Source organism: Phalaenopsis equestris, unplaced genomic scaffold (assembly GCF_001263595.1).
Source record: "Phalaenopsis equestris unplaced genomic scaffold, ASM126359v1 Scaffold000224, whole genome shotgun sequence".
NCBI classification, from domain to species: Eukaryota; Viridiplantae; Streptophyta; class Magnoliopsida; order Asparagales; family Orchidaceae; genus Phalaenopsis; species Phalaenopsis equestris.
In genome coordinates, this window is record NW_018164666.1 from 5,006,164 (window position 1) to 5,033,600 (window position 27,437).

At 34.5% G+C, this 27,437-nt stretch overlaps 1 protein-coding gene across 3 annotated transcripts; it reads left to right on the forward strand.

Annotated features, from left to right (window-relative positions):
* Window positions 1-26,513, forward strand: LOC110023387 (aminodeoxychorismate synthase, chloroplastic). Of its 3 annotated transcripts, none has more exons than XM_020722782.1 (14): window positions 1-414; window positions 4,229-4,360; window positions 4,511-4,578; window positions 14,479-14,543; window positions 14,633-14,699; window positions 15,007-15,294; window positions 15,370-15,474; window positions 16,409-16,672; window positions 22,762-22,841; window positions 22,938-23,040; window positions 23,237-23,319; window positions 23,669-24,316; window positions 25,753-26,039; window positions 26,115-26,513. In XM_020722782.1, exons 1-14 carry the CDS (start codon window positions 72-74, stop codon window positions 26,273-26,275), a joined length of 2,694 nt encoding a protein of 897 aa, XP_020578441.1. In that variant the 5' UTR covers window positions 1-71; the 3' UTR covers window positions 26,276-26,513. The 3 variants fall into 3 exon arrangements, with proteins under 3 accessions (XP_020578441.1, XP_020578442.1, XP_020578438.1); XM_020722783.1 differs by having other exon boundaries at window positions 15,007-15,088; window positions 15,194-15,294; window positions 25,753-26,513; XM_020722779.1 differs by having other exon boundaries at window positions 25,753-26,513.
* Window positions 26,514-27,437: the final 924 nt, after the last annotated feature.

Sequence of the window (27,437 nt, forward strand, 5' to 3'; positions counted from 1 at the left end):
ACTATTCCAAAAGGAAATATGAACGGCCGTCCGCCCACTTCTTTCTTACCTTTTCCTCAATTCTTCCCTCTATGCAGTATTCCATCTTTTTGGCTTTCGGACTCTTCATTGCGCCATCAATGGCAAACCCTATTGGGATCTCATCGCCGTCATCTTGTTTCCTTCACTGCGGGCTAGTGGCCCACTCAAAGCCCTATCCACCGGCGAGGATATCCTTCCGGCCTGCCGGTCCATGCATGACCTATCCGCCGCCCCGCTCTCTTGCAGCACGGCGGTCGGCCGACCAGTGCCTCCCGAGCGACGCTAACGGGAGAGGAGTGAGTTGTCCGAAAGAGCTTGTCCGGACCCTTCTGATCGATAACTATGACAGCTACACCTATAATATCTACCAGGAGCTGGCTGTCGTCAATGGAGGTTTGGTCTTTTTTGTTCAGTGGAGATTTAGTAGAGCCCAGGGTGCTTTTGAATGAGAATTTGTTTTTGGACTCGTGGACTCGTGTTTTGGAAGGATTGTACTCGTGTTTTGGAAGGATTGTTTTTTTTTTTTTTCCTGGAAATTGTTTTGCATGTGATTGAGAGATATATGATTAACGTAATATTAGTTAAAGAATTATAAGATGCCTATTGGAGATTTGACGCCTGATTAGCAAGGATAACCAGAAAAGAACATATTTGATTGTTGGTCAATAGTTCTGTCATTATAAGGCAGCGAAATTTCCCTCCTAGCAAACAATAAACAATAGCCCCTCCAACTTGAGTACCTCTTTTAATTTTTTTAATTTATTTATTAGATTTTACCGTTATAGTTTGATTAGATGGTCAAAAGCAGCTTACGGAGGGGTTTATATAGTCTATGAAGTTTGATTGAACTCCTTAGGTTTGGTAAGAAAGTCTTAACTCAGCCTGTAGAAGTCTCCGTTCATAACATGAATCCTGGCAAGCAGCATGAATCCTGATGAGTAGTATGAATCCTGAGTTAGTCCCGCACAAAAGGTTATAGTCACCAAAATGTCCAAGTTATGGATGAATTGGCTTAATTGATTGAAGCTTTCTATCTGTTTTGGGCTGACTCATCTCCTTTGTGCATTCTTTTTGAGGAAGGAGGCATGCTCTAATTAATCTCCAATGGTAGGTCCTTGATTATGCGCGAGCAGAGTTAGCATGGAAAAATTTACTGTTGGGCATTGTATTACTACAAAAGCTGTGGTCTTCATTTTTTAACATAGCTTTGAATAATCTTCGTGAGGCAACAAAACTTTTATCCAAAAGAGGGGAAAATCACAGTTGTTGGATCCAATTGAGGAAGCACCCCTCCTTTTTTGATATGTTTACTTCAGCGTATAAAACTTGTCACCATCATTACTGCATCCCTATCCATTGCTAATTATGTGACCAACACTGTTCTTTACTGTTAATTATGTTGAGATGAGCCGGATATTGCTGGGCTCCTTTTTTATTAATGGTAGACCGAGAGCTCCTAGATTGGGGTCCTTTTTTGATATTTGAAGTTCATAGCAATTAAGGTATAAATCTTAGCTAGGCTGTAGTTGACTAAAAAATATACCAAAATTTATCCATGAGCCAAATCCATTTATTGAAAAGCATTCTGCTCAATTGAAGTATGCTTTTTAATGCAAGGAGAAGGTTGTTTCCTATTTCAAAAGTCTATCCTTCTACAACTTGATGACCAATCTTTGTCATGCAAAGACATTGATTACATGGTGAACAAATGGAACCTGGCCAAGAAGATGTAAATAATGACATGGAAAGAAGTACCCGAGTCTTCTTTCCAAAGGTAAAGAGTTTATAAATACATTCATATGTATGACTTCTCAAATTTTTTTTCTCAATTGCATGGTGCATAAAAATATGCATATAATAAATGACTCGAGGGAATAATGACACTGGAAAATCATGATTTTTAGGATAATTTCTTTGGCTTCCTAAAGGCAATCCGAATTTTTTTTATCATCTCATAGAGATTGCAGGCAACAGAAGCTCGAATTCCAAATGTCATTTTATGTGAAATAGTTTTACTTTGGTCATGCTAAAATTTGGAGGAAATTAATAAAATTAGGATGTTTCCTTTGATGTTTCTCAAAATTGTAACTTCAGGTGGTTTATACAAATTTTCAAAGAACATATTATAATTAATTTCGTCTTTATAGAACTCTGCATTAGGAATGCGAGAGTGCTAAAGTTAATGCAGGAGGAAGAAGGTTGAAGAGAATATAAAAGAAGAAATCTCTTCCTTCTGTCGCTCTTCTAGCATTTAGATCCTGCCACCTTGTTGACCCTTGCACCTTGAAGGAGAGTGTGAGAAAGGTTTGAAAGAATCTAGGATGTACATGAAAGAATAACTCTTTATTTTCTTGCTACTTGCTTTGCAGAAATGGTTGACTTGACATATTTTGCAAATGGAATGACGGCAAAGCCCATGTGGTGGTCAAGGAAGGAGGAAATAAAAGTTGGAAGATTTACGTACATGCTATTCAGTTCTTTTGTATTTACATATTTAACACCAGGACTTCAGTTCTTACATGCATGCCACCTTCTATATGCATGAAAATGTGTATTTCATGTTTTAAAAGTTAAAATGGTGGTATTTTTGATCTGATAGGAAAGATTTGTGTGGTATAAATGTAATGATTAAAGTTTAGGTGTTAGATATGTAAATACATAAGAATTTGGTGGAATGTATGTAAATGCTCAATAAAAAATTTATTGGCCCCAGAATTTTCTTTAGCGGGGAGGGGTCAGTTTGTTAGCACCACTCCCTTTTTTGGATGAAAGTGGCCTTGGTGCAGGCACTTGGGTTGCTTCGGCACACTCATATGCCTAGATTATTGACACCCATATTGCATACCATGGTCTCGCCCAACAACTGCATAGCGCACCCAATTTGTGTTCAACCTATCTTGTTTGAATCAGCTTATTGGACAATTATAGGTTTTGTCTATCATCCCGTGAAGTTTATTTAAACTTTTGAGTATTATTAAGACGAGGACTTCACTAAACTCATCGACTTAAACTTGGTTGGTGGTGTAGTTGTGATTGCAAAAAGACTTCTATGCTCAATATGATTCAAAGAGGGTGTCTATGTTTTCTGGTGAGAAACCACAATCACCAAAAGAACTTAACTTCATTGCAATCTCCTACTATTTAGGCAAGAGGAATAGCATCACCTGTGCAAAATTTATGAAGATTTCTCTTAAAATTTTAAAGATAAAACTTAAAAACAGGCAATTATTATGTTCTTAAAAAGTCCTATATAAATCATCATTTCTTCAAATGAGTAGCATGAATCCCAAGGCAAACTTGCACACTCAGTTAAATGGATTGAGCCAATGTAGGTCCAACTCAATCCAACCTAACCTAGCTTGGCCTGGCTTGAGCCATATTGTTTATTTGAGTTTCTACGGGAAGGGGTCGTGCTGATCTCCCAACCCAAAACTACCCCAAAATGCCTCCTTCGGTGCACTAGCACACCTTGTTGGTGGCAACCTCAAATCTAGCCAATTTACATAATATGAAAACCATCGAAATCTGTTGAATTATCTTGGGCTTTCAATCCTCCTAATTGCTGTTGAAGTTATCCTCATAAGATGAAGAGCCACCTATTTTGTTTTTTGGCATCACAGAAGTCCATACTTATTGGATTGGTGAGGAACACCATCTCTTTTTTGGAATTTATCAGCCATTTTGTGGATGAAATGTTGCACGAATGTTGTCTATGCGGTCACTGCCTCCATGCTCATCAGCAGTGAAACCATCGTCATTTCTGATTACCAGCAATGCTTGGAAGAGCAAGTGCGCCATTCTCAACCACCAGAAGTGCTAAGAAGAGCCCATTACATTGCCAACCTCCTTCAATATTGCTCCCTAGATGTGCGTTAATCCATTTCATTTCTAGAACGTAGAGTGCTATAATTTTTTTCTTTGGGTGAGATCATATTTGGCTTCAAGTATATAATTGGCTCATGTCAGTGCCAACGAGTTTGAACCTATGGTGGGTTTGTATTGTAACGGATAAGGTCCAAAATGTTTTCATGTAATTAGGTCGTGTTACATGATCATTTTGTGTTAATTTATGATCTTTAACCAGTGCATCACAATTAACATGAAAGCTCTTTATCTAGATGGCCGTTTATGTACATATTTATGTTTTTCAGCTAAATTCTCCTTATTTTACCAGAAACATAGTTTAATTTGTCTTGTTTCTCCTCAGTTCCTCCTGTGGTTATTCGCAATGATGAGTGGACATGGGAGCACATCCATTATTATTTGTACAAAGAAAATGATTTTGATAATATTGTCATATCTCCTGGGCCCGGCTCACCAACATGCCCGACAGACATAGGTTGGTTTTTGCCCTAATTAAGAAAGATGTTTTAGACGCGGCATTATGATTTTATATGAACTCCAAGTTTATATAAATTTCTGTTTGTATGTTTATGTTCAAGTTAATTGAAATCTTTTTCATAGTTTTCATTTTTATATTTCTTTGTAGGGGTATGCTTGCAAGTACTTACTCAATGCAAGGACATTCCAATATTAGGAGTTTGTCTTGGTCACCAGGTGCTTATTTATCCATATTTGTGTTAGAAATAAAATTTTTCTTTAGCTTGTCGTTGTTGCTTCAACAAGGAAGGGTGGACTGCACCTATAGCAAGTATTTTAGGTCACAGTTTATCTTGTTGAAAGTTAGGAATTATCCTGATTAAATGAGATCAATTTACTGTTATTTTCTCGTGGGATTCAAACCTATGGTCCCATGGTTTCTACAAATTATTTTGTTCTTTTATTGAATTTTTTTTAGTCCAAACCATGAATCTAATTGCAATTATTTTGAATGTGATTGCTAAAATAATAGTAATCAAATTATAGTTTTGGGTAATGAGATCTATTATTTTAGGTGCCTTTTCGGATCACCTTTAATGTTTAAATTTTTTTTGTTGTTTATGAATTGACATGAAATAAAATAGAATAGATTCATTTTTGGTAAGGGTTCCTCTTATTTTTTTTCTTTTTAAAGGGATTCTTCTTTCTTTCTTCTATATTGTAATTACTTCCCCGCTCATTCCGTCCTTTCCTAACCTATGATGTTAAGGCTATACCCTCCCCAAACATATCTTTCACTACTACTTTCTCTTCTTTCAACAACTCAATCACTGTTTCTACATTATCCTTACAGCTTCCAACATGATTGCAATTAGAGATCAGCCTAGCCTTCACGCTTGTCTCTTTCCTCTGCATCCTCTTCCTCCCCTGCTTTGCCTCTCTTCCGTTCTAGCCCTCCTTATCGGTTGAACTTGATCTTTGGTGCAAGGTATGACCATGAATGATTGAAGATGGGAGTTATGTACAAGTAGGTTACTTGTGCCTATTAAAAGCTATTTTGAAAATATCTAAAAAATCTAAAATATTTTTAAAAATATATTAATTTTTTTCTTGAAGAAAAAAAAAGAAATATAAGCAAACAAATTTATATTACTCTCTCGTTAACATATTAGGGAAAAAAAGTAAAAATAGAATGTGATGCATAAAAAATCTTTAGGAACCACATTTAATACAACAATATTCTTATTTTTGTTTTTAGTAACAACATCTAGAGCAGCAAGGATCATCTTTCAAAGTTTGGACTTAATTTTTTTCCATCAGTAGCCTAGAAAATAATTTATGGTCAACTCTACGATCCTATTTCATCTGAATTTTATTTGGGAAACAAAATTGTCTTAAATAGATAATTTCATGCAAGATATTTTTGTGTTTGGTTCTTGGTTTTTTTTTTTTTTTGACAAACTTTAAATTTAAATAATTTGTCATCATTTAGTTTGCGAGGATTCCATTTACACAATAAGGATTTTGGCACCTATTATGCAAGTTCTTTGGGAAATATTTGTTCTCTCTCATTCCAGGTTGAATTAGACTAACTAGTATTATGTCTGAAGCAATGGCCATTAATTTAAAGTTGTTTGCGACGTGTGATTTTTAACGCTATTAGAAATATGCAATCCATAGTTATGAGTTTTAATAATTTCAACTTACACCCTATCTTATTTATGAAATTGCCAATTATACTCAAGTTTTTTGTTGCAAATGTTTTGAATTTTGTGGACATGTTAGCAAAATTATGAAGACAAATTAAGGAATGATTATTTTAGAAAGATTTGGAGGGATGTATATTAAAGATAAGTTGTTAAAAATAGATGTTAATGATTTGGACACATATAATAAAAGGAAGAAAATACGTCCCTTAGACATGAAGTCAAAATTAGTATTGAAAGATTAGAAAAAAAAATAGTATACCAAAGAAAGCATTGATATACATTTCTTAAAATAATTTTCAAAGACTAAGTTTAACACCTCAGACAATACCAAATAGGATTAAATGAAAAGCGCGGATTCATAATACCTTTTTAAAATAGTTGGGATAATACTACTGACGATAATATTTGTAAAATAAGATTTATTTTTCATAAAAGCTAAATACATGCATTATTCTCCATTTATTGCTCATCCTATGTTTCGCTAAGGTCCATGGCTTAAATATTAAAAAAAATATAATTTAGAGAAACTTATAGAGATCCATAATTTCACGTTGCATTATAATAGTTAATCATGATGTAGAATAATTTACAGATTTCGATGAAAAATTGCAATGTCTTATAATTGAGAAAATTATAGGATAATGGGATTTTAGATAAACAAAATTGTAACTTATGATCAAAAGTTGTTAGGTGCCTTCATGATGGTTTTGAAAATAAAGAATATTTAAAAATCACATTGGACAAATAACATGTATGTTGTTTTTTCTTTTGCTTTCTCAAAAGCTCAGACCATGATAATAGAACTCCAAAATTAAGGCAAGTTTGTTGGAGGACTGGTGCTATTATTTAGTTTAGTTTAAATCAATTTGACCCAAATCAAAATCGAAAATTTTGATTCTAGTTATCTCAAAATCAAAACTATTTTGAGTCAAGCTGCCTGGGCTCAAGATGATTTGATTTTGAGTTGGCTCAAAATTATTTTTTTAGTGAAATAAATATACACACACACATATATACATACATATTTATATATAGAGGTACATACATACATACACACATGCATATACCTACATGCATCTCTAGTATTTTATGAAAATAATACTATATACATATTTCATGTAGCATACCATGCATACTAAGTATTATATTGAAATAATTGTGTTCGAGCAAGCTGCTGAAAACTCAAAATAGAATCAAAATCAATTTCACTTTGGAGTGCAACTCGAAATTGATTCGAGTCAATTTTGAGCCATGTCAGATTCCAATAATTTTAAAGTGAGTTTCAATCTCTTTTACTATTCTTAATGAGTACAAAATTTTTTTTCCTATATAGTTAACAATCATATTTTTACCGCCAAAATTTTAGTTGGCAAAATAAGCTTTTGTTAGAAGATAAAATTGTTGTTTATTTTTTAAAAGCAACTCATCTTATTATTATAGAAAGATGTATACATTATTTTATGATATACCTAAAATGACATACACGACTCTCCAAATGTAGAGAAACTTCCTTTTAGCCTGCCACCCCCACCCGTTGAACCCAACACACACAAAAAAAAAAAGAAAAAAGAAAGCTATATGTCACAGACAAAGTCTCACATCGGCTAGGTGTAGGGCTGAAAAATAGTATTTAAGTCCTAGGCTGCCCCACCACTCCGAAGAGCTCTTTGGGAGGTGACAAGTGGTATCAGAGCAAATTATTGCCTGCTAGGTGTGTGAACTCTCCATGGTTCAGTGGGACCCTCGGTGGAGCCTATCTGTGATGAGGGCGTCACGTGATTGGGTGGAGGAGAATGTCACGGACAAAAAGTTCCACATCGGCTAGGTGTAGAGCCGTAAAACAGTAGTTAAGTCCTGGGCTGCCCACCACTCCAAAGAGCTCTTTTGGGAGGTGACATATAGCATATATGCTAGTTATTATTAGTTTGTTTGAAGTGAGAGAAAAATAGGGGATCTGAATCTGTGATAAACATTTTAATTACTTGTTCTAAATGAGAAATATGGAGGATAATCTTCTTAATTAGCACTTCTCACGTGAAAGGACAATCAACTTTAATGTGTTTTATTCATTCATGATTTATAGGGTTCTTGGTAATTTAAGTGGTGATATGATTATCATAAGAAAATATTTTATCAACTAATAATTTGAAGTCCTTTAAAAGAGTCTCCACCCATATCATTTCACATGCAATGTCATAGAACTCTATTTTTAGCTTGAACATTGAATCTGGTTGCTAGTTTCTTTCTTATTTATTAAGGTGATCTGGTTCAATTGAACCCACATAATTGAAATTTGAGAGTGCTTCAACATTTAGGTGCTTAGTTTTATTATATTTAAGTCTTTTTTCGGAGACTTTGATATTCCTAAGAATTCATAGAGCAACCTGTAATATTTATGTTTTGGGATTTGCATGTGCTGATTAAGAGCTCCAATGAAGAATGAAATGCTTGGTCTAGTAGCAATCATGTTAAAACTAACCTTCAATAATGGTATGTTCGGATGGCTTGGAGGGAGCTTAAGTGATTTGAATATCCAGAAGGTATCAACTAACTTGCAACCTAGAAGATCAATTTCTTCAAGAGATCAGTATCATATTCTTGCGATATCCTTTTTTTGGTAACAAAACGCTTTTGTATATACTATTTTCTTTAGAGATGCCATTATGATCACTTCCAATAAATAACGTCATTAACATAAACAAGTAGTATGACGAAGCATGAAGGTGTTTACTTGACGGTGATAAAATGATCCGCGATGGTATTTTGTAAGGACATTGTAGAATTTTTAACATGAAGCTCATCTACTCTATTTAAGTGTATAAATAGATTTTTTGTATAAACATATGCAGTTCCCGCTAACCCACATACCTAGTAGCTTATTGCAAATACATATTTTGGCTGCTATAAAGGAAGATAGTGCACACATCCATTTATGACATAGTCTATCATTGATTGATGCTACAAATAAGAGAGTTCTAATAAAGTTAAATTTTGTGTCAAAACAATCTATTCCATAGGTTTACGCAAATCATTTTACAACTAATCGAGTTTTGTATTGATTGATTGAGCAATTATGTGAAATTTGACTTGAATGCCTATTAATGGACAATTGGTTTAACCTTATATTGAAGAACAACCAAATCCCATGTTGGCAACCGACTAGAAAACATAGTTCAATGCATAACTTATGTAAAGCCCCATTTTAGTTACTCGGGAATAAGAAACCAAATGTCGGAAGAGTAAATGAAGAACCGAAGAAGAGGAAGTGAGGAGATGGGTAGCCAAATAAATGAGAGATGAAGCGAAAGGATCGAGAAGCCAAAAGGTATATTTCGCTCCATAAAATGTTGCAATCAGAGCCGAGTGGCTTGTCTGTGGTTAAGGAAGTTGGGAGGAGAGGAAGAAACTTAAGCAGAAGGAAGGCTCGCTCTTTTCACTTGTCGCATAACAACGTCATTGAGTGCATCCATTGTGAAGGAGAAGGAAGAAGATGAATGGAGAGAGGAGAAATCATCAAACTCTAATAGAAGGAGGGAGGCGCTCGTTTCCTTTGGAGGTAGCATCGGGTGTGGCACTTGGCATCGAAGTTAACGGAGGAGATCGAAGTACCTACAAACATGATCATCGAGCATCTCGTGTGAGTAAGAGAACCAAAACCCTAATAAGCAGGTGAGGAAAACGATGTAGGAGGAAGTCAAAGCATTGGTCGCGTATGCTTGGAGCCCTAAGTCGAAGGAGGAAGATGAGGTGAAGACGGGAGAAGAAAAGGATGTTGCGTGCAGAGACTGGATCCTGTGCACATAGTTTTTTTCTCGTGCATTGTAGGGTTTGACCAAGGTAATGTTTATTAAATTGATTTAATATTAACACTTATTAATAATATATATATATATATATATAATTTAACAGGATTTCATAATGTAAATGTAACACTTAAATAATGAAAAGCTGATAATTTATTAAAATAATAAATTAATTAAATTTTATACCTTGTTAGACTTCTAATTTTTGAAGAGTCGTTGTTAAGCATATAATCGACATCGGGGTGAGTATTCATTCTTTTACTATGGCGATATTTTGTTTCTTCAAGGTCAAATGTATTTACTAATAATATCATTTGTTATATTGAAATTACTGAAAACTCTGAATTTTGAATTCTAGTGAATTTTTATTCATATTATATGAATAATATGTGTGCACATCATTATTTAAATGATTTATAAGTATATTATCGGTTACGTAAATGAGAATGAAATATATATTTAGTAAATAATGATTTTGATAGATTGTTTGTATGTGCATGACTGACTATGATAAAGTCACCCCTTTATGGTAGTGAATGATTATTAAGGTATAAGTGCACACATATGAAAAATGATATTGATATTGAAGTACTTTAATTGATATATATTTTTTTACGGCGCTCCTGTGATGATTGAACAGATACAAACTGATATTTGTATGCTATTGATATTATAAAATTCATTGAATAATATGTTGAATTTTTATATTGATTCATTAAAAAACATAATTGACTTACTCATTATTTTTCTTTCCCCTTGCATTATTGTATTTTAGGAGTATGAGTATTCACTAACTTATTTAGCTCACCTGATATTTTTAAACTAACTTTTCAAACTTTTCATGTTAATTTAATGATTAAAAGATGAGTGATAGAAGGGATAATGTTTATAGAAGAAGCGGACAACCCGTACTGAGGTAAATTTAAATGTACTGTTTTAATTTAATTTTTTTAGTATCTTTTTCATCTGTTAATAGTGAATTATAAAAAATAAATATGGAAAAATTTAATTCTCGCCGTCTGACTGTCTGTTCCCATCTTGGTCAATTTATAAGCCCTGGGCTGGGGTCTTGACAACTTAACTTTATTGAATGATTTTGTAGAGTTTTCTTATTATGCTTTCGGAATATAGATAAGTGACAAGGATAAGGGAAATGTTTGGGAGGAAAAAGGTAACTGATCAAATAACATATAAAAGTGAAAGGACTCACTAGTGTGTTATTTTACCTTTTTGTGGGGCGATTGGGAAGTATAAGTCAAAGAACTCCTTAGTGGTTGTTGGCTTAGTTGAATCTAACAATGTGGTTGGAGATATTTTGGAGGAGGATAAGCTGGGTACCAGTAGGTACGAGAGATTTTGTAGGAAGAGACACAACTCATAGGGTTATAGAGTAGGAAGGAAAGAAAGGTTAGTCCCGTGAAAATTTAAATTTGTTATAATATATAGGCATTGGGTAAGATAACTTTTTTGAGTTCAAGTGTACCTAAAAAAACATTAAAAAAAAGAAAGTGCGAGATGTTGTTATATGAGTTGAAAATATAAAAAAAAAAAAGATGCAACCGAATAACTTAATTGTAAGGGAAATAATTGTTTAACCAAGATTAAGGGTGAAGATAGATGAGAGATCATTGTGAACCGGAGGGGGAATACAATTGATAAGATAATTAGCTGTTAAGTCCACATTCTCTTAGAATCAATGATTGATATTCTTATAAAACATCAATGTCTTTTGCAACATCTTAAGATAGTATTTGGTATGTTTTGTAACACCATTACATTGAAATATGTAGGAATAAGAAGTTGATGGATAATACCTTAAAGCAGAAAGTGTGAAACTAGGATTTCATAAATTCCCGAGTTTTTTTTTTTCCAGTGTATAAAGTTTCATTAAGGTGGAAAATTGAACTTTTATTTATTATTAAAAGTCAGAACTACATGAAGTAGCACTTGCCAACATTTGAGAATGTCCACCCAAGTGACTCATAAACAATCACTAATAATTGGACAATATGAAAGAAACCTAGGTTAGCTAGGACTTGATGAGGACCCGATGTTTTGGTGAACTAACTCAAAAGGAAAAAGGAAAAAGGAAAAGACAAGAAAAGGTCAAAAATTTGAGATAGAAAAAGGAAAAGCCACTTGGTGTGTACTCAATTCATAATCATTACAATCAAACTTGCACTAAGTCAATGAAATGGATAAAATGTTGAAGTTTATTTGGGGTGAATGATTCAATTGACAATGCCATTAAATTGGAGTAATAATGGGGAAGAGGGCAAAAGGAACATTGATCATCCATTATTAGACTATGCCAGCAATACATCCTCTAATCGTCTTTTTTGAGATAAAATATTAAAAAACTATGGAAGGAATAAAATTTTACAATTAGTCACGAGTCTTTATAAAAAGTAATTAATATTAGGCTAACATGAAGTTATGAGATGCATAAAAATGTGAGAGATATAGAGTTTTTTTAAAGGATGTAAAATATCATTTCCAGAATTTGGAGATGAGAAATTATTAAAAGCAGTAGCATAAATATATCCTTCGTAATGATGAAAAAAATAAGCTGTTATCTGTCATATAAAAGGTTGAGCCCGAATCCATAATCCAAAATGCTTAAAGATAGTTGCAATAGAGTCCAAATGAAGAAATCACATCAGATGCTACAATATATGTCTCAGAGTGCTAAAGTAGAGGCATAATTAACCTATTCATAAGATGAAGCATCAGAAAGAGTAAATTAGGTTGGTTCAATTGTGAAAGTATGTTGAACTGTTGGTGGATGGTTGTATTTTTTCTAATAACATTTAGAAGGGCAATATGTGCAACTACAACGAGAACCACAAAAGAGAGAGAGAGAGAGAGAGAGAGAGAGGGGGAGAGAGAGAACATTGTGACTATAATCACAAACACCACCAGTATGGCTACCACATTCACGACTCCTTTGATTGTCCCTTGAATAAGAGACCAAGGAAGAGGTTAGGAAGGAGGGAGCTCTATTAAATGAAGAACTTAGGAGAGAACAATGAAAATGTTTTAGAAGACTGCAGTCTAGAGATAAATTTGGTGACAATGATTTCTTCATTTTGATTTACTAAATAGTTGGATCTATTGTGAAAGGGTGGTATTGAACTAATTCATCTTAATCGTCTATTAGTATCCTACAATTTTACTAAATTTGCACAATATTTTGTCGATGGGACAAAAAATTCAAATGTAAACATTGGCGATATTACTTTCTAGAAAATATGTGGAGTCGAGAAAACCCCATTTTTGGAAGAATCTTGAAGCTTGATAGTTTGGCAGTTTAAGGTACAAGACTATTAAGCAACCGTATAAGAACAACTTTATTGGGCACTTTTCATTGGCAAAACTTGCTAGTGATGAGCTATTTAGAGTAGAGAATCAAGATACTAAAGTTTATTTAAAATAAGAAAGCAAAAATCTCTAACCACAATAATTTATACCGTTGAACTTGATGTTGGAATCGATAGTAGAGGGTTTTGACTCGTTGAGATATGAGTGAGAAGGCATGACACTATTTAAGAGAAAGTAGAAATTTTGATGTAATATTTGATCATAAATGCAGTGCAAGTTATTAGATTTTCATGCCATGGGCTTGTAGTTGAACACTAATGAACGAGCAAGCTGGACGGGAATGCCATAAAGTACAAAGAGTGTGTGATCAAGTAGATGAGCACAATAAGTGGTTGGGTAAACCAGCGGGCAAGTGCATTGGGCACACTAGCAAAAATAACAAATGCATGGATGAGTGAGGCTAACACATTGTAATATTTTTTTGTAATAGTGAGTAAATAATTATTTTATATAGCAACGTTAGTCATTTATATAATAAAAAAGTTAGCATATTATATAGTAAATTCTGGAATTTACTTACATACCACACAATTCTTACTTATTCATATATCTAACACCTAAAGTTCGACATTTACATGTATAACACTTTAGTGTCATACTCATATCAAAAAATATGCATGAAAATATATATTTTATTTTAAAAAATTAGTATTAATGTTATTTTTGATGTGATGTTAAATATTTGAATGTAAATATTAAAGTTAAGAGGTTAGATATAATACATAAGAAGTGTATGGTATGTATCCAAATACCTCTAATAAATTTGTCTTTTGTAATAATGTTAGTCTTTTATTTCATAAAAATGGACTTTTATTGTAACTGGTCTTAGATAATGCTTTTTTCGCTGGGCAATTAACAAGCAATCCTATTTTTTGGGCAATTAACAAGAAATTTGTGTTATTTACCTAGTCTTTCTTCTGTTGGGTTATTTGTTGCAACAGATTTTGTCTTAGATGGTGATTTTTTGCCGGGTAATAAGCAAGCAATCCTATTTTTGCTTTTTTTTTTCAAGCATGCCAATTTTTACGTGTTTATTTTCAAGCCTTTTGTTTTTACTTTGAGATATTACTTGATCTTTCAATAGCAGTTATTAATTGTTATCAAAAGCACATGCACTAGAAATTTGTCATTTGGTCTTTCTTTTACAATTTCTAACCATCTTATCATCTAAATCTTTCCTCCATTATTTTAAAGTTTTACCTGTATTCTTTGATGGTAGTATTCAAAATGTCATAATTTTGTAGGCATTGGGTTTTGTTTATGGCGCTCGAATTGTGCAAGCCCCTGAGCCAATTCATGGACGTCTGAGGTACTATGATAGGTTGAACTACTTTTTACATTTTGATTTGAAATATATCCCAAGTCATGGGGTGAACATCTAAAACATTCTGTCTCCAGCGAAATTGAACATACAGGCTGCAATCTCTTCAATGGTATTCCATCAGGACGAAGATCAGGATTCAAGGTGAAATAAGAACTTCCTTACAGGAAAGTGCATGTTTGCAATTATATTGAAGTTTGAAATTCACCTTTGCATTTTTGTGTAATAATGTTTTTAATAACACTTCCGATTCTAAAAAATCAAATACTGGAAATTGCTTTACATTTCATGTAATCGGTCCATCCATAATTTGTTATTGGTTGGATTTTTTTTTTATTTTGGTTTACAAGCCAAAGAGCATTGATGCTTTTCACCCAATACATCTATTGTTATTCCATTCTATTTACTGGGTTTTAGTTCATAGTTCTAAGACATGATAATTATGTAACAGGTTATGCGTTACCATTCACTTGTGGTAGCTGCTGAATCAATTCCTGAGGAACTTGTCCCTACATCATGGATTACTTCTGTGGGTACACATTCTTATTTTGAAACACAAGAATATGATATGAGTTGTGGTTCCTTTGTGAATCAAACACATAACTTCCAACCTTTTGGTGATTTATCCGGTGATTTAGAGGGTGCAGGATTGTCTGATATTGACATTTTAAATGACCCGGAGAGAAGCAAAATCCTTATGGGTCTTATGCACTGCAGCAAGCCACATTATGGTGTTCAGGTATGGCGCATTCCATTTGAAAATTTTAATGTTATTTTTAGAATTCATCATTTTAACTTTTAATCTGGTGACCAGTTCCATCCTGAGAGCATTGCTACCTGTTATGGTAGGAAGATATTTGAGAATTTCAAGAAGATTACAGTTGACTATGGGTTGAGGTCCAGCCTACAAAAAAGAAAGGTCCAATGTAGTGGTAAACTGCAATTATTTCCTATGAAGTTCGAACAGCCTTTCTTAGAAATTCTCTTTTGCAAAATTCTCCTACTCCCTTGTATTTTTTTTTTAAATTTAGGGAAATTTGAGAACTAAAACATTTTTACCTAGGGTAGGCTTCGTTACGACAATTAGACTGCTTTTAGATAGCTTGTAACTATCATGTAAAGTAATTAAGATATAGTTTCTATACTTAAAGTTTGGTGATTCAATGGAAAAGCGCTTCAAGGTATTATGCGATAAAAGATATCATGAAGATTTGCGGATTAATTTAATAGTCTAAAATTAGGCTTGTTATTTTCTATTGTTCTAAATGTACATTGGACAGCAAAGAAGTCACTGGTAGATGAGTTGAGCGTAATGAAAGTGAGAATGTTAGGATGGTGTTTCAAAACTTGGAATGATAAAAGAGAATTGATTATTCTAGAAGGATGGTGAGGGTGGCATATATTGAAGATAATATGGTAAAAATATGCTTCGAAGTGTTTGGCATGTACAATATAAGATAAAAGGTGGATGAATAATATGGGAAAATAAATTTTTAATATTGATGCTGTTCGGTAAAAAATGGATAAACTGAATGTAACTTGAATGGAATTAATTGAAAAGAAATTCAAGAAATTAGATATAAAACCTTATACAACACTCAATAGAGAGATAAAAGCAAAATGAGGATTTGACAAGCTGACCCATGTACTTGGGATAAGACTAATGATCTTAATGATGACTGTATGTAAACTCTACATTTTGGTTTAACGAATATATAAAATCCTACTTTTTTTGTATTGCATTTGTAAATAAACTGGGATAAACTTTTCTTTAACTTACCATTGTTAATATTCTTGTTTTCTGTCACGCCTTAGCGCATAATTGTGAAAGTAGAACTTTTGACATAATACAGGTGGCTGGAGCTTGCCAATCTCCTAATGGATTTCAAAGAAGAAATCTATTGCATAACAGAGATCCGTCAAAAAATCATGTGCGTTTGTGTGTGAGTCCAACCCTTACACCAAGAAGTGTTGATGCCAAGTATCTAAAATTGCAATGGAAGAAGGTTGATTGCTTAGAAAGTCAGGTTGGAGGCTCAAAAAATATTTTCTGCAATCTATTTGGAGATGATAATGCGGAAAACACGTTTTGGTTGGATAGCTCCTCCACAGATCATGTAATGATTTTCAAAATTTAAATAATACCCTACATTTATTTGTACATTTTTACTGTTTTTCTGCAATGCTGTTTCACAAGTCTAGATTCTCTTTCAGCCTTGTCCTTAGCTACAGTTCTCTCTTAAACATGCCTTCACAGCCGTTTACCTGAATCTTATTGGATACATTGTCTGCTTTATTTTCTTCAAATAATTTTGAGTTTTAGAATTTTGGGTTCAAGCAGTCCAAATCTCTTCTTTCCAAGCCTTATTAGGATTTTATTTTTTAATTTTATGAGAATGTCTTAACTTACTTTTTCTCCATTGTTTTCTGTTGCATTTGAATTTTCAGATATTTTGCATTTGAGGGTTTTTTTAACACAAAACGGATTCAAGCATAGTGATATTGTTCTAGGGCTCCTAGAAGGCGTTTAGGAAGCAGATTTAGTGGGGTGGTGATTTTGGAATGGTAAGTGGATGAGAATAGGGGCCACCGATGGTGTGCAAAAGAGGATATGGGTCAAAATCTGCTATTGGAGAACAGATTTGGGCTGTTTGGCGGCTTCCCTGGCTGAAAACAGTGAGACGGGCGGATGTTGAGGAAATTCGTCTCCTATTTTTGTACAAGTTATAGACACATCACTTGCAAAAAGAAAATAATACAACACTAAATTAGGTTGAGATCGATGATCATAATCTCCATGACACTCAAGACAAAATAGAAGTTCCCAAAATCAACATACAACATATAAATAGTTCTTTAATAGCTAATAATCTATTTAGAAAGAAAGAAATAAAAAAAAATCAAAAGGAAAGAAATATGCTGTAATAGAAGTAAATTAGGCGGCTCTGTGGCCGCCCTGTAGTCCCGTAGTCGTAGGATTGATCCGTGATCACGGGAAGCTGTGACTTGCGGAATCTCGCCTATAGAGCCCCATATCATACTCCCTAGGTAGGAAGGCCTTTGCCTTCTTCACTGAAAGCTTATGGAATTGATCTATCACCACTATAACAAAATCATTATTCTGCCACTCCTGGGACAACTAATTGCAAAACTTATGTTGGCGTCCATTCCCTGCTACTCTATAACACATACATCATTCCAAAGACTATCCTGATAGAATAAGTAACATTTTTTTGGCACAATCAGAGCTAAAACAATCCACAAATAGGTATTCTCACGAACTAAGTCTCGAGTCATTAAATATGTAACATACTTCTCCCACTTCTCGTATTATATTGGGCGCATCCAATAAACAAGTCTATCTGGTAGAATTGACTAGGAAGGGAAATCTACAACAGACTGTGACCCCATCAGTGGCAGTCACTAAGGAGGTAAACTGTTCGTCATAATATATGGCAACTCCTCAACAACGGCTTCTCGAACTCGATCATCTTTTAGAACAACTAATGTTAATCCAACTTGAGTCTCTCTCACGGGCTCAACTTAAATCATTAGCGTCTCTTCTTCGTCAACTGAAAGTTGAGACTCCTATTTGACAACATCATTATCTGATATATCACTGTCCATTTTTTCAGTTGCTTTGTTCAGTGAAAGATATCGCCTTCCTGTTTGGGAAAATAAATATAATATGTCCAAAGTTGTGGCACTTGAGACACTTCTTTGCAGGGACAAATTTGGGAGTGTTGCAGTTCTCCATTTTTCTCCACTAACTATTTTTTTCTCTGGCAAGGTCGGCTAGGATGCTCCATTGGGTGTACTTTTACCGCCTGATCTTGGGATTGAACTCAACATTAAGGTGGTGTGGATCTGACATTGTTATGTTGCCTCTCCACCTTCGAGGATAGGATCTGTACATCGAGTAGGGATCAATATTGTTGCAGCTGCACCACATTTCTAATAGACGACCTCAATTCTCCAAGATATCTCTCTATTGTGTGTTTCTCGGGTTCCATCAACTCACATTTCAGCATTAATTGATCAAATTTAATTTTGCACTCATCTATAGATGAATCTTTCTAGCGCATATGGTAGAGTTTAATGAACATATCATGTCGGTAATGCCAGGGAAAGTATTTGTGCCGCCTCTCCCTCTTCATCTTAGGTGAGGTAGTGATTTTTTTTCCTCTTATGCTGACGAATATGCTTTAACCCTAGAGATGCACTCTTATTTAGTTTGATTGCGTCTATCAGCACCCTTTTGTTAGGCGGTTCCTTACAATCAAAGACCTGTTGCACTGTTCAGAGCCATTCAATGAATTTGTCCGAGTTCATGTGACCATCAAAATCTGGTAAGTTAATACTCCCTCTAATATCCTTCTTCTTTCATATTTCATGCCAGGTCATCGAGATTCACTTCCTTCTCTTGATCTAGAAACTGCATGATGGAAGGGGTTCACATTCTCCTCTTAATCTGGATAGTCACCATTGTGGCCTTAGATCACCTCATTAGATTGTCTCCTCTTAATGATGACAATCTCTTTAGCAATTGAAGGATCTTCCGTTGTATATCCCCTATAGTAAGATCTTGGACACCTTGCTGACATTTCTTCTTAATAGCATGGAGATATTTTCTCTTGATCAAGTACTCGCGAATGTAGGATTATAAATCAAAGTTGGTCGAGGTCTTAGAATTTAGGGGTAGGTGTCGCGGTGGGATTTTGTTGAAGGTAAGAATGTTGGATTTTAAAAATTTAGGGTTGCGGCTTGAAATTGTGATATGTTATTTTGGTATGGTCCATTTTTTTTCCGAATTTTGGATTTGGAATAAGAAGACAATCTTAAAAAAACTTAAGGCTTGTTGGGCTCCGATTCCAGATGCTACCATTTTAGGGTTTCTAGTAAGTGTTTAGGAAGCGAATTTAGTGGGGCAGTGGTTGTGAGTGGTAAGAAGACGAGAATAGGGGACGATCGATAGGGTTCATAAGGGGATATGAGTTTAATCTACTGTTGGACAACAGATTTGGGTTGTTCGACGGCTGTCCCTGCTGAAACAGCAAGACAGGCGATGAAACGGCGCTATATGGATGTTGAGGAGGTTCATCTATTCCCGCGCAAGTTATAAACACACCACTTGTAAAAGGAAATTAATACAATATTCTATTAGGTAGAAATCAGAGATTACAATTGTCATGACAGTCAAACAAAGCAAAAGTCTCCAAAAATAGAAAATAACAACATATAAATAGTTCTTTAATTGCAAATAACCTATTTAAAAATAAACAAATAAGAAAGAAATCAAAAAGTAAATAAATATGCTGAAATAGAAGGAAATTAGGCAGCCCTGCAGCCCACCTATAGTCCCCCAGTCGCGGAATTGATCCGCGATTGGCGGAATCTGCGACTTGTGAAATCATGGTTGTAGCGTGCCGCATCAGATGGTGTCAATCATCATCACATCTTCTATGGCTGGAGAATTTTTGTTCATTCAAATCTAATTGTAATCTTAGTTGCCTCTCTATCATAAAAAATGGCATACTTGATTCGGATGTGATATCAAGGTATATTTGCTTACCTTATCATTATCTACCTAATAAATTTAGGTTTTCTGCCTATTACATTTTAACACTACTGAAGGAGATCAAAATGCTAGGCCCAACTAGTATGAAGATTGGGAACTAATGCACTAAAAGCTACCCAAAATAAGGGTTCTTAGAGGACACGTGATGCTGCCTTAGGATGATCCAAAACTTCTATATTTAGAAAGTGTGCATGTCATATATGTATTAGTGAACATCATTGGCAGTGATAGGGATATTCTAGCATCAACTAGGCACATCCTTGAGGTAACTTATCATGTGTTGGTACATTTAGAGAATCCATGAGCTCATATTTGTGCTGAAAGGGGTGGTTACATGATACAATGGTTCAAGTAAGAATTAAATAGAAATTTTTTTTTTGGAGGAGCAAATAAATATCATAGAAACTAGAAAGAGAACTTGCTTTCTCTGTCTTATGGGACTAAGGCTTTTTCTACTTGAATTATATTTCATTTTGCCTTGGTTAATATAATCTAGCCCAAGGAAATTAAGATAGTCGCCTAGAAAAATCATTCTCAGGAAGGGAACTTGAGTTTACTTTCTTTCTCTCCTCTCCCAACTCATTTTTTTCTCAGATTAGTTGTTTTATCTAATCTCTTCCTTAAATCTATCATGCTGATCATTCCCCTCCAAGTTAAGATGTCAATATATTTTTTAGTGCTCTTATTGAGACCAATAATGAATATGAGAAAGAGGAACTTATAAGTGGGATAGGTCCAGAGATCTCTCACTCCAACTATATGAGTGTCCTCAGCTATATACCATTGATGAAACCACAGTTATTCATGAGTGCATACCGCTCCAAGCATAAAGTGATGACTGGCTAAAGCGTTGCACATGCCCAAATGTATGAAGGAAACACAACATTTTTAGTTACCCTTCTTCTAAATGTGGAACTTTCAGTCGCCAATAATTGGGGTGTTCATGAGACAGCTTTATCGCCTCCTTCCCTCCATAATATGTTGTATGAGTTGAGGATCATGAGGATACTCCATAACAAGCGGAAGAATCCTGCTTGTGCATGATTATAGTTTTTCCCTCAACATCATTCTTAATGAAGTCCATTTTTTGAGAATCACTTCCTCAAAAGCTTAAAATCTTTCAATTGGCCTCCTACAGGGGCCTAACCAAACCATTGAAATGTCGTGTAGATCACGTGTAGGCTTCGAGTCAATGTTGGCTCCACATTTAGTGTCAAATGTAGGAAAATGTGTATCCTTTTGACAACTTTTGAAGGATGTTGTTCTAAATTGGTTTTCAATCATTTTCTTTGAGCGTCACGTCCCTTCAAGAGTTAGCATCTTCCAACCCATGTCTCAAGTTTTTTGAAATTGAGGAAGAGTTGTCTAACTCTGTTCTTCTTGAGGAAAGGTGAAATTGAGTTTCTCATGGCCTATTAGACCAAATTTAACCAAGAAATGCTTGAGGTTTCAAACCACGTCCCTTATAGTGGTGGATTTGATTTAGGATACAAGTACAGATGGTTTAAGTTTATGGTCACAAAGAACTTTCTCGAGTTCATGTCCAAGCATTTGGAAAGGGCAAATAAGCACAGTAAAGCAAAGGAATTCACTTTAGGCTCCAAAAATTCATCTTAAATTCAAGGTTTCTCCCTAACTGCAAACAAAATTAACAATTACCATGAAAAGCATTTCAATGGCACTACCAATGATGTTGCCGGTTCTCATGTAAAGCTTGTTTCACTCAAGGGCCTCAAATCTTTTTCTCCCTTCAGTCACATTTGCTCATTCGAGTCACTTTAATTAATCTCTCTTCACAAAACTTGTAGCCATCTAAAGTGGAGATTTCTTCAGGTAGCTTAAAATAGTCATGCACCACTGAGCAAAAGAGACCCAAAAAAATTGTCATTACCATGATGACCATAGAAGGAAGATGGACTATCACCATCTCAAGTCATTGGAGTGCTTAGTAAGAGAAACTTGAAGAATTTCTTGGTTGGCATATGTTATGAAATTATGAAGGAACCACTTGCTACAATCCAAATGGAAGGACTAGACTACTAGAGATCTCCAAACAACCAAAAAATGAGGGGCGTTCTTGACTTGGTGAAAATAGGCTCAAGTTATCCTACTGAAATCATAAATTTAAGTAAAGAATGACTTTGTTCTTCATTTCGAGGTGAATCAAATTTCTTTCTACTAAATGTTGGTTCTGCAGAAAATAGAAGAATTAGCCTAATGGAAGGGTTTGATAAGCTAATACGCAATTGATATGGTCTATTTATCATTACAGAAATAATCAGGACAAGAAGTATCAACTACATACAAACGAAGTGTCTAAGTTGCCCAGAAAGGGGAGCACATATGGCCTAAATTGTTACTACCCTCAGAACTTCTGGCAATTCCTAGTTCTTTACGTAATTTGATAAGTTCTAAGTCAGCCAAGAGGTTATCTACCATTTCATTGATTTTTAATGAAGAGAATAATGAATCTTTATACCATACCTGGTGAATGTAAACATTTTTTCCTTTGCACGTGATGCTATGTGCCAACAATGTTCCAATTCAGCTTTTGAGTTATTCAAAATTTCTGCTTTCTTGTTGACAATCTCCTGTTTTGCTTTTGAGTTGGTGTGACTTCTCTTTTAGGGCCGGTCACGTTTTTCATTTATGGGTGGTAAAGGCGGTTCGTTGTGGAAGCAAATAACTTATCACATATCACAGCGAAGGTTTGTATTAAATCCGGTCATCTTACATGATTGAATACTTAGAGAACTTTTTTGTTATTCTAGCGCATCGATCAGTGTTTGTTTTCTATAATCTAGTGAAATGACAAGCAAATCTGGAGGGTATTTATCAATTGAAGATGTCCATGGTTCCGTGAAAATAAAGTTTCTTGAAGACGGTCTATTTGATTTTCTGGATAAGGTGAAGTTTAATATCCGAGATCTGCTTCATGTTTAGATCCAGAATATTCTTAGTTCTTTTAAAAGGAAAAGCTTCATGATTTTTCACTTATTTTCCTATCTTGAATTCTCGGAGCATACATGTACCTTCTGCAACTAATACTCACCTCGGAAAAATGCTTTGATGCTCATTTTTCTTCTTTTTTTTTTTTCTGCAGGAACTCCAGAAATTTCAATACGACAAAAAGGAATTTGAAGGCTTGCCCTTTGACTTTTTGGGCGGTTTTATTGGTTACATTGGGTATTGTTAATTATCTATTGCATGCTATCTTTGATCACTAATTGTTTGTCCCTTGAAAAAATAATATTTTATTCCTTATTGCATTTTAATAGGTCAGATTTTGCTGTTTAGATGATTATATTGAATTCAGTAGGCGGTATGTAAAATTAAAAAAAATCTCCGAATTTACCACTTATGCATGGCTGTTTCTACGACCTTGTTTGATAATTTCTAGTATTAAGGTGGTTTTGCACGTTTCTCATATATCCTACTATGAATAATCTTTTCATCAGACACGTTGAAACCGTTGTATTTCAGTTTTATATTTCTTTCCTCACTGGAACCAACTAATCTAACTTAAATTATGCAGGTACGATCTGAAAATTGAATGCGGGGCATTATCTAATAGATTCAAGTCAACTGCTCCTGATGCCTGTTTCTTCTTTGCTGATAACATTGTAGCTGTTGACCATAGCAATGGGGATGTTTATATTCTGCAAATACATGATAAATTTCAATCACGTTCTAATTCTGCACCACAATATTGTAAAGAGAACTTATGGCTGAATGAAACAGAAAAGAAGCTTCTTAGCTTGAAGGGCTTGGCTTCTAGAAAGATGAAATGGCAGAAAAAGCAAGCGGGATTATCCACCCAACGCAGAGGAACCTTTGTAGCTGATAAATCAAAGCATCAGTACATCAAAGATGTTGAGAAATGTTTGGGATTTATTAGAGACGGAGATAGCTATGAGTTATGCCTCACAACTCAGATGAGAATGAGGGTTGGCAACATAAATGCTCTGAATATTTATCTTGATTTGAGAGAAGCAAATCCTGCCCCATTTGCTGCTTGGCTTAATTTTTCCAGAGAAAAATTATGCATATGTTGTTCTTCACCTGAGAGGTTTCTGCGGCTGGATGAATCTGGAATTCTAGAAGCAAAGCCGATCAAGGGAACTATTGCTCGTGGAAGTACATCAGAGGAGGATGAATGTCGAAGGTTACAACTGAAGTACAGGTGAGCATTCTAATTGATAGTTTTTAATTACAAAAATGCACCGTTAGGTTCTTTGTGACATAGAATTATCTGAATCCCTCTCCCATCTCTCCACGGGCTGCAATATTTCAAAGTGAAATTACATTCATACCACACTGTTTTTGTGTATTTGCATATCAAACACCCAAATTTTGGTACTTAACACTTTTAACATTTTGATGTCATAAAACTATGCATGAAAAGGTGTGTTTCACTTTTAAACGGATAGTGATTGTGATATTTTTGATGTGATGTTAATGATTTTGGTGGAATGCTTGTAAATATGAGGATTTAGGTGTTGGATATGTAAATGCATAAGAATAGTGTGGCATGCATGTAAATGACCCTATTCAAATTACCTGGTAGATTTTTTTTGGTAGAAAGAACTGATGCTTAGAGATAGAAATTTCTTTAACAGCTAGTATTTACTGAAATCTTCTTGGCTGCTACAATAATGTGATCTCGTGATCATATTTTTCATCTTTAAAACTAGATTGTGTTGCCCTGCACATAAAGATACCTTAGCTGTATTATTATCTTGAGGAACTGTAGTTCTTAACTTGCTTTCATATTATAGGGGCATTTACATACATACTTCACAACTCTTATGTATTTACATATCTAATACTTAAAATTTAATTTATTACATTTGCACCACCCAAATTCTTTATTTCATATAAAAAATACCACTATTTTAACTTTTAAAAAAAGAAACACACATTTTCATACATGGATAAGGTGGCATATATGCAAAAATTGAAGTTAGGTGTTAGATATGTAAATACGTAGAAATTACATGATTTGTATGTAAATCTTCCTATTATCATATCCCCCATGTGATAGAGAAACACTGCTTAGACTGAATGGATCTCCTTATCAGATGGTGAGACTTGCAATGCTCTATGGTGCAGATTGTCTTTTAAAAGAGAAGCATAACACAAAGTTAAGTGTTGCTGAGATGAGAATATTTAGGTGGATGAGTGGCTTGACACTTAGAGACAAAATGAGAAATGAATATATGTGTGATAGGGTGCTGTAGCACCAACGGCGAACAAGATTGGAGAGAGTCGTCTTAGGCCATCTGATGATTCGGTTAGTAGAGTAGATGTTTTAGATTCAATTTTTGTTAAGAAAAGCAGAAGTAGACCTAAAAAAACTTGGCATATTGTATAGATCTTAATCTATTAAAATTAAATGAAAATATGACACTCAATAGGACGAAGTGGAGAAAAAGGATTCATGTAGCCGGCCCCACGTAGTGGGATAAAGGCTTCTTGTTGCTGTTATTGTGGTACCGTGCCCCACATGTTCCTGTTTTCAAAGCTTTTTCTCTGCCCTTTTCTTTTCTAATTCTCTAATCTTACAGTTCTACATTATTTTTTCATTCACAAACTTCTCCCTTTCATTTCTGCTTTTAGTGAAAAGGACCAGGCTGAAAATCTCATGATCGTCGATCTCTTGAGGAATGATCTCGGCCGGGTTTGCGAACCTGGCAGCGTCTGTGTGCCTCGGCTGATGCAAGTCGAGTCCTATGCAACCGTCCACACAATGGTTAGCACAGTTCAAGGGAAGAAAAGTTCAAACACCGGCCCTATTGGGTGCATCAAAGCTGCATTTCCTGGAGGTTCAATGACTGGAGCTCCAAAGTTAAGATCAATGGAAATTCTGGATTCTATAGAAAGTTCATCCAGAAGCATCTATTCAGGTTCAATAGGATTCATTTCATATAACCAAACATTTGATCTTAATATAGTAATCAGGACCATTGTTATACATGAAGGGGAAGCCTCTATTGGAGCTGGTGGGGCAATTGTAGCTTTGTCTAAACCAGAAGACGAGTATGCAGAAATGTTGTTGAAAGCCAGGGCCCCAACCAAAGTCGTGGAAGGGCACACAAGAGATTTGGATAATTGTGACAGTGCTGTGAAAGTTGCAGTTTGATAGGGCCTCTTGTTGCTGGATACTCTTCAGATTTTACAGTAATAATACCTTCAAAGAAATAGTTTTACAGAATAAATCAGGTGATTAGAGAGTGATTTTGTATTTTGCTGTATTCAATTCATCTGCAAAAATTTGTAGATGATTGGTATAATTGGAGATGGTGTCAAAATAGTGTTTCTGTGCCTTTATATTCAATTTGATTTATGTAATACGACAAGTTATGTACTTGATGAATTAGTTCTCCAGCTTTTGTGATATTAGAACATTATTCATCTCTTTTCTCTTCCATAGTGTTTTGTTTGACAGTTTTTTTCATTATTATGTTTCTTCATCCATTTTTCAAATTTCACTCAAATCAAATTCCAGCCCATATTTTTCATTTTTATCAAATTCTCATTAGTTTGACCATGACATGATTTAGTATTTCACAAAAATCACTTGGGTATGCAAGAGGTCGCATTTCCTAACATCCCAATGAAAATGAATTATTTAAATTTATCATAAAAAGAATTATCCGAATATAAGATCAGTTTTAATGTGTTGATATATTCATCAAATTAGAAGACATCTTCTGATAAAAGTATCTTATAAAAGAAAAAAAAACTAATTTATATTAAGAAAAGCTTATATATAATTAATTTTAAATTAAAAAAAAATCAGGTCAACACAGAGCGAAAAATGCTTAAATTTTCATATTTATACGCATATCATTCAAAATTTTAACATTACATTGAAAATAGTATCATCATTACTTTTGAATTCATTTGTTCATGAATCACACCCTGATGATGAGAGCATAAAAATTGAAAAAAATAGAGAAAGAATGAGCAACAAAACATTTTATTTACTAGTCATTTCTCATAATATGAGAGAGAAATGATACAATATGTGATGTTACATTTTTGTCCTTTATGGGGTCGTTAAGGATATTTTAGGTATTTTATATAGTTGTGCTTGTTAGACTTTGGCTCGGTCGGCTATGTCGAGTTTGTTGGTTTGGCTTCGGGTCTACTAGCTAATCGATCGGCTGAACTTTGCTTGTTGACTTATCTAATAACTTCCAACTCTAGATTTCTGATGAGAGATTCTTGCTGATCGAGCAATGCTAAGCTATCGGGCATAGAGTGAATCACTGTAAATCGACAATTAGTTCACTTTTCAA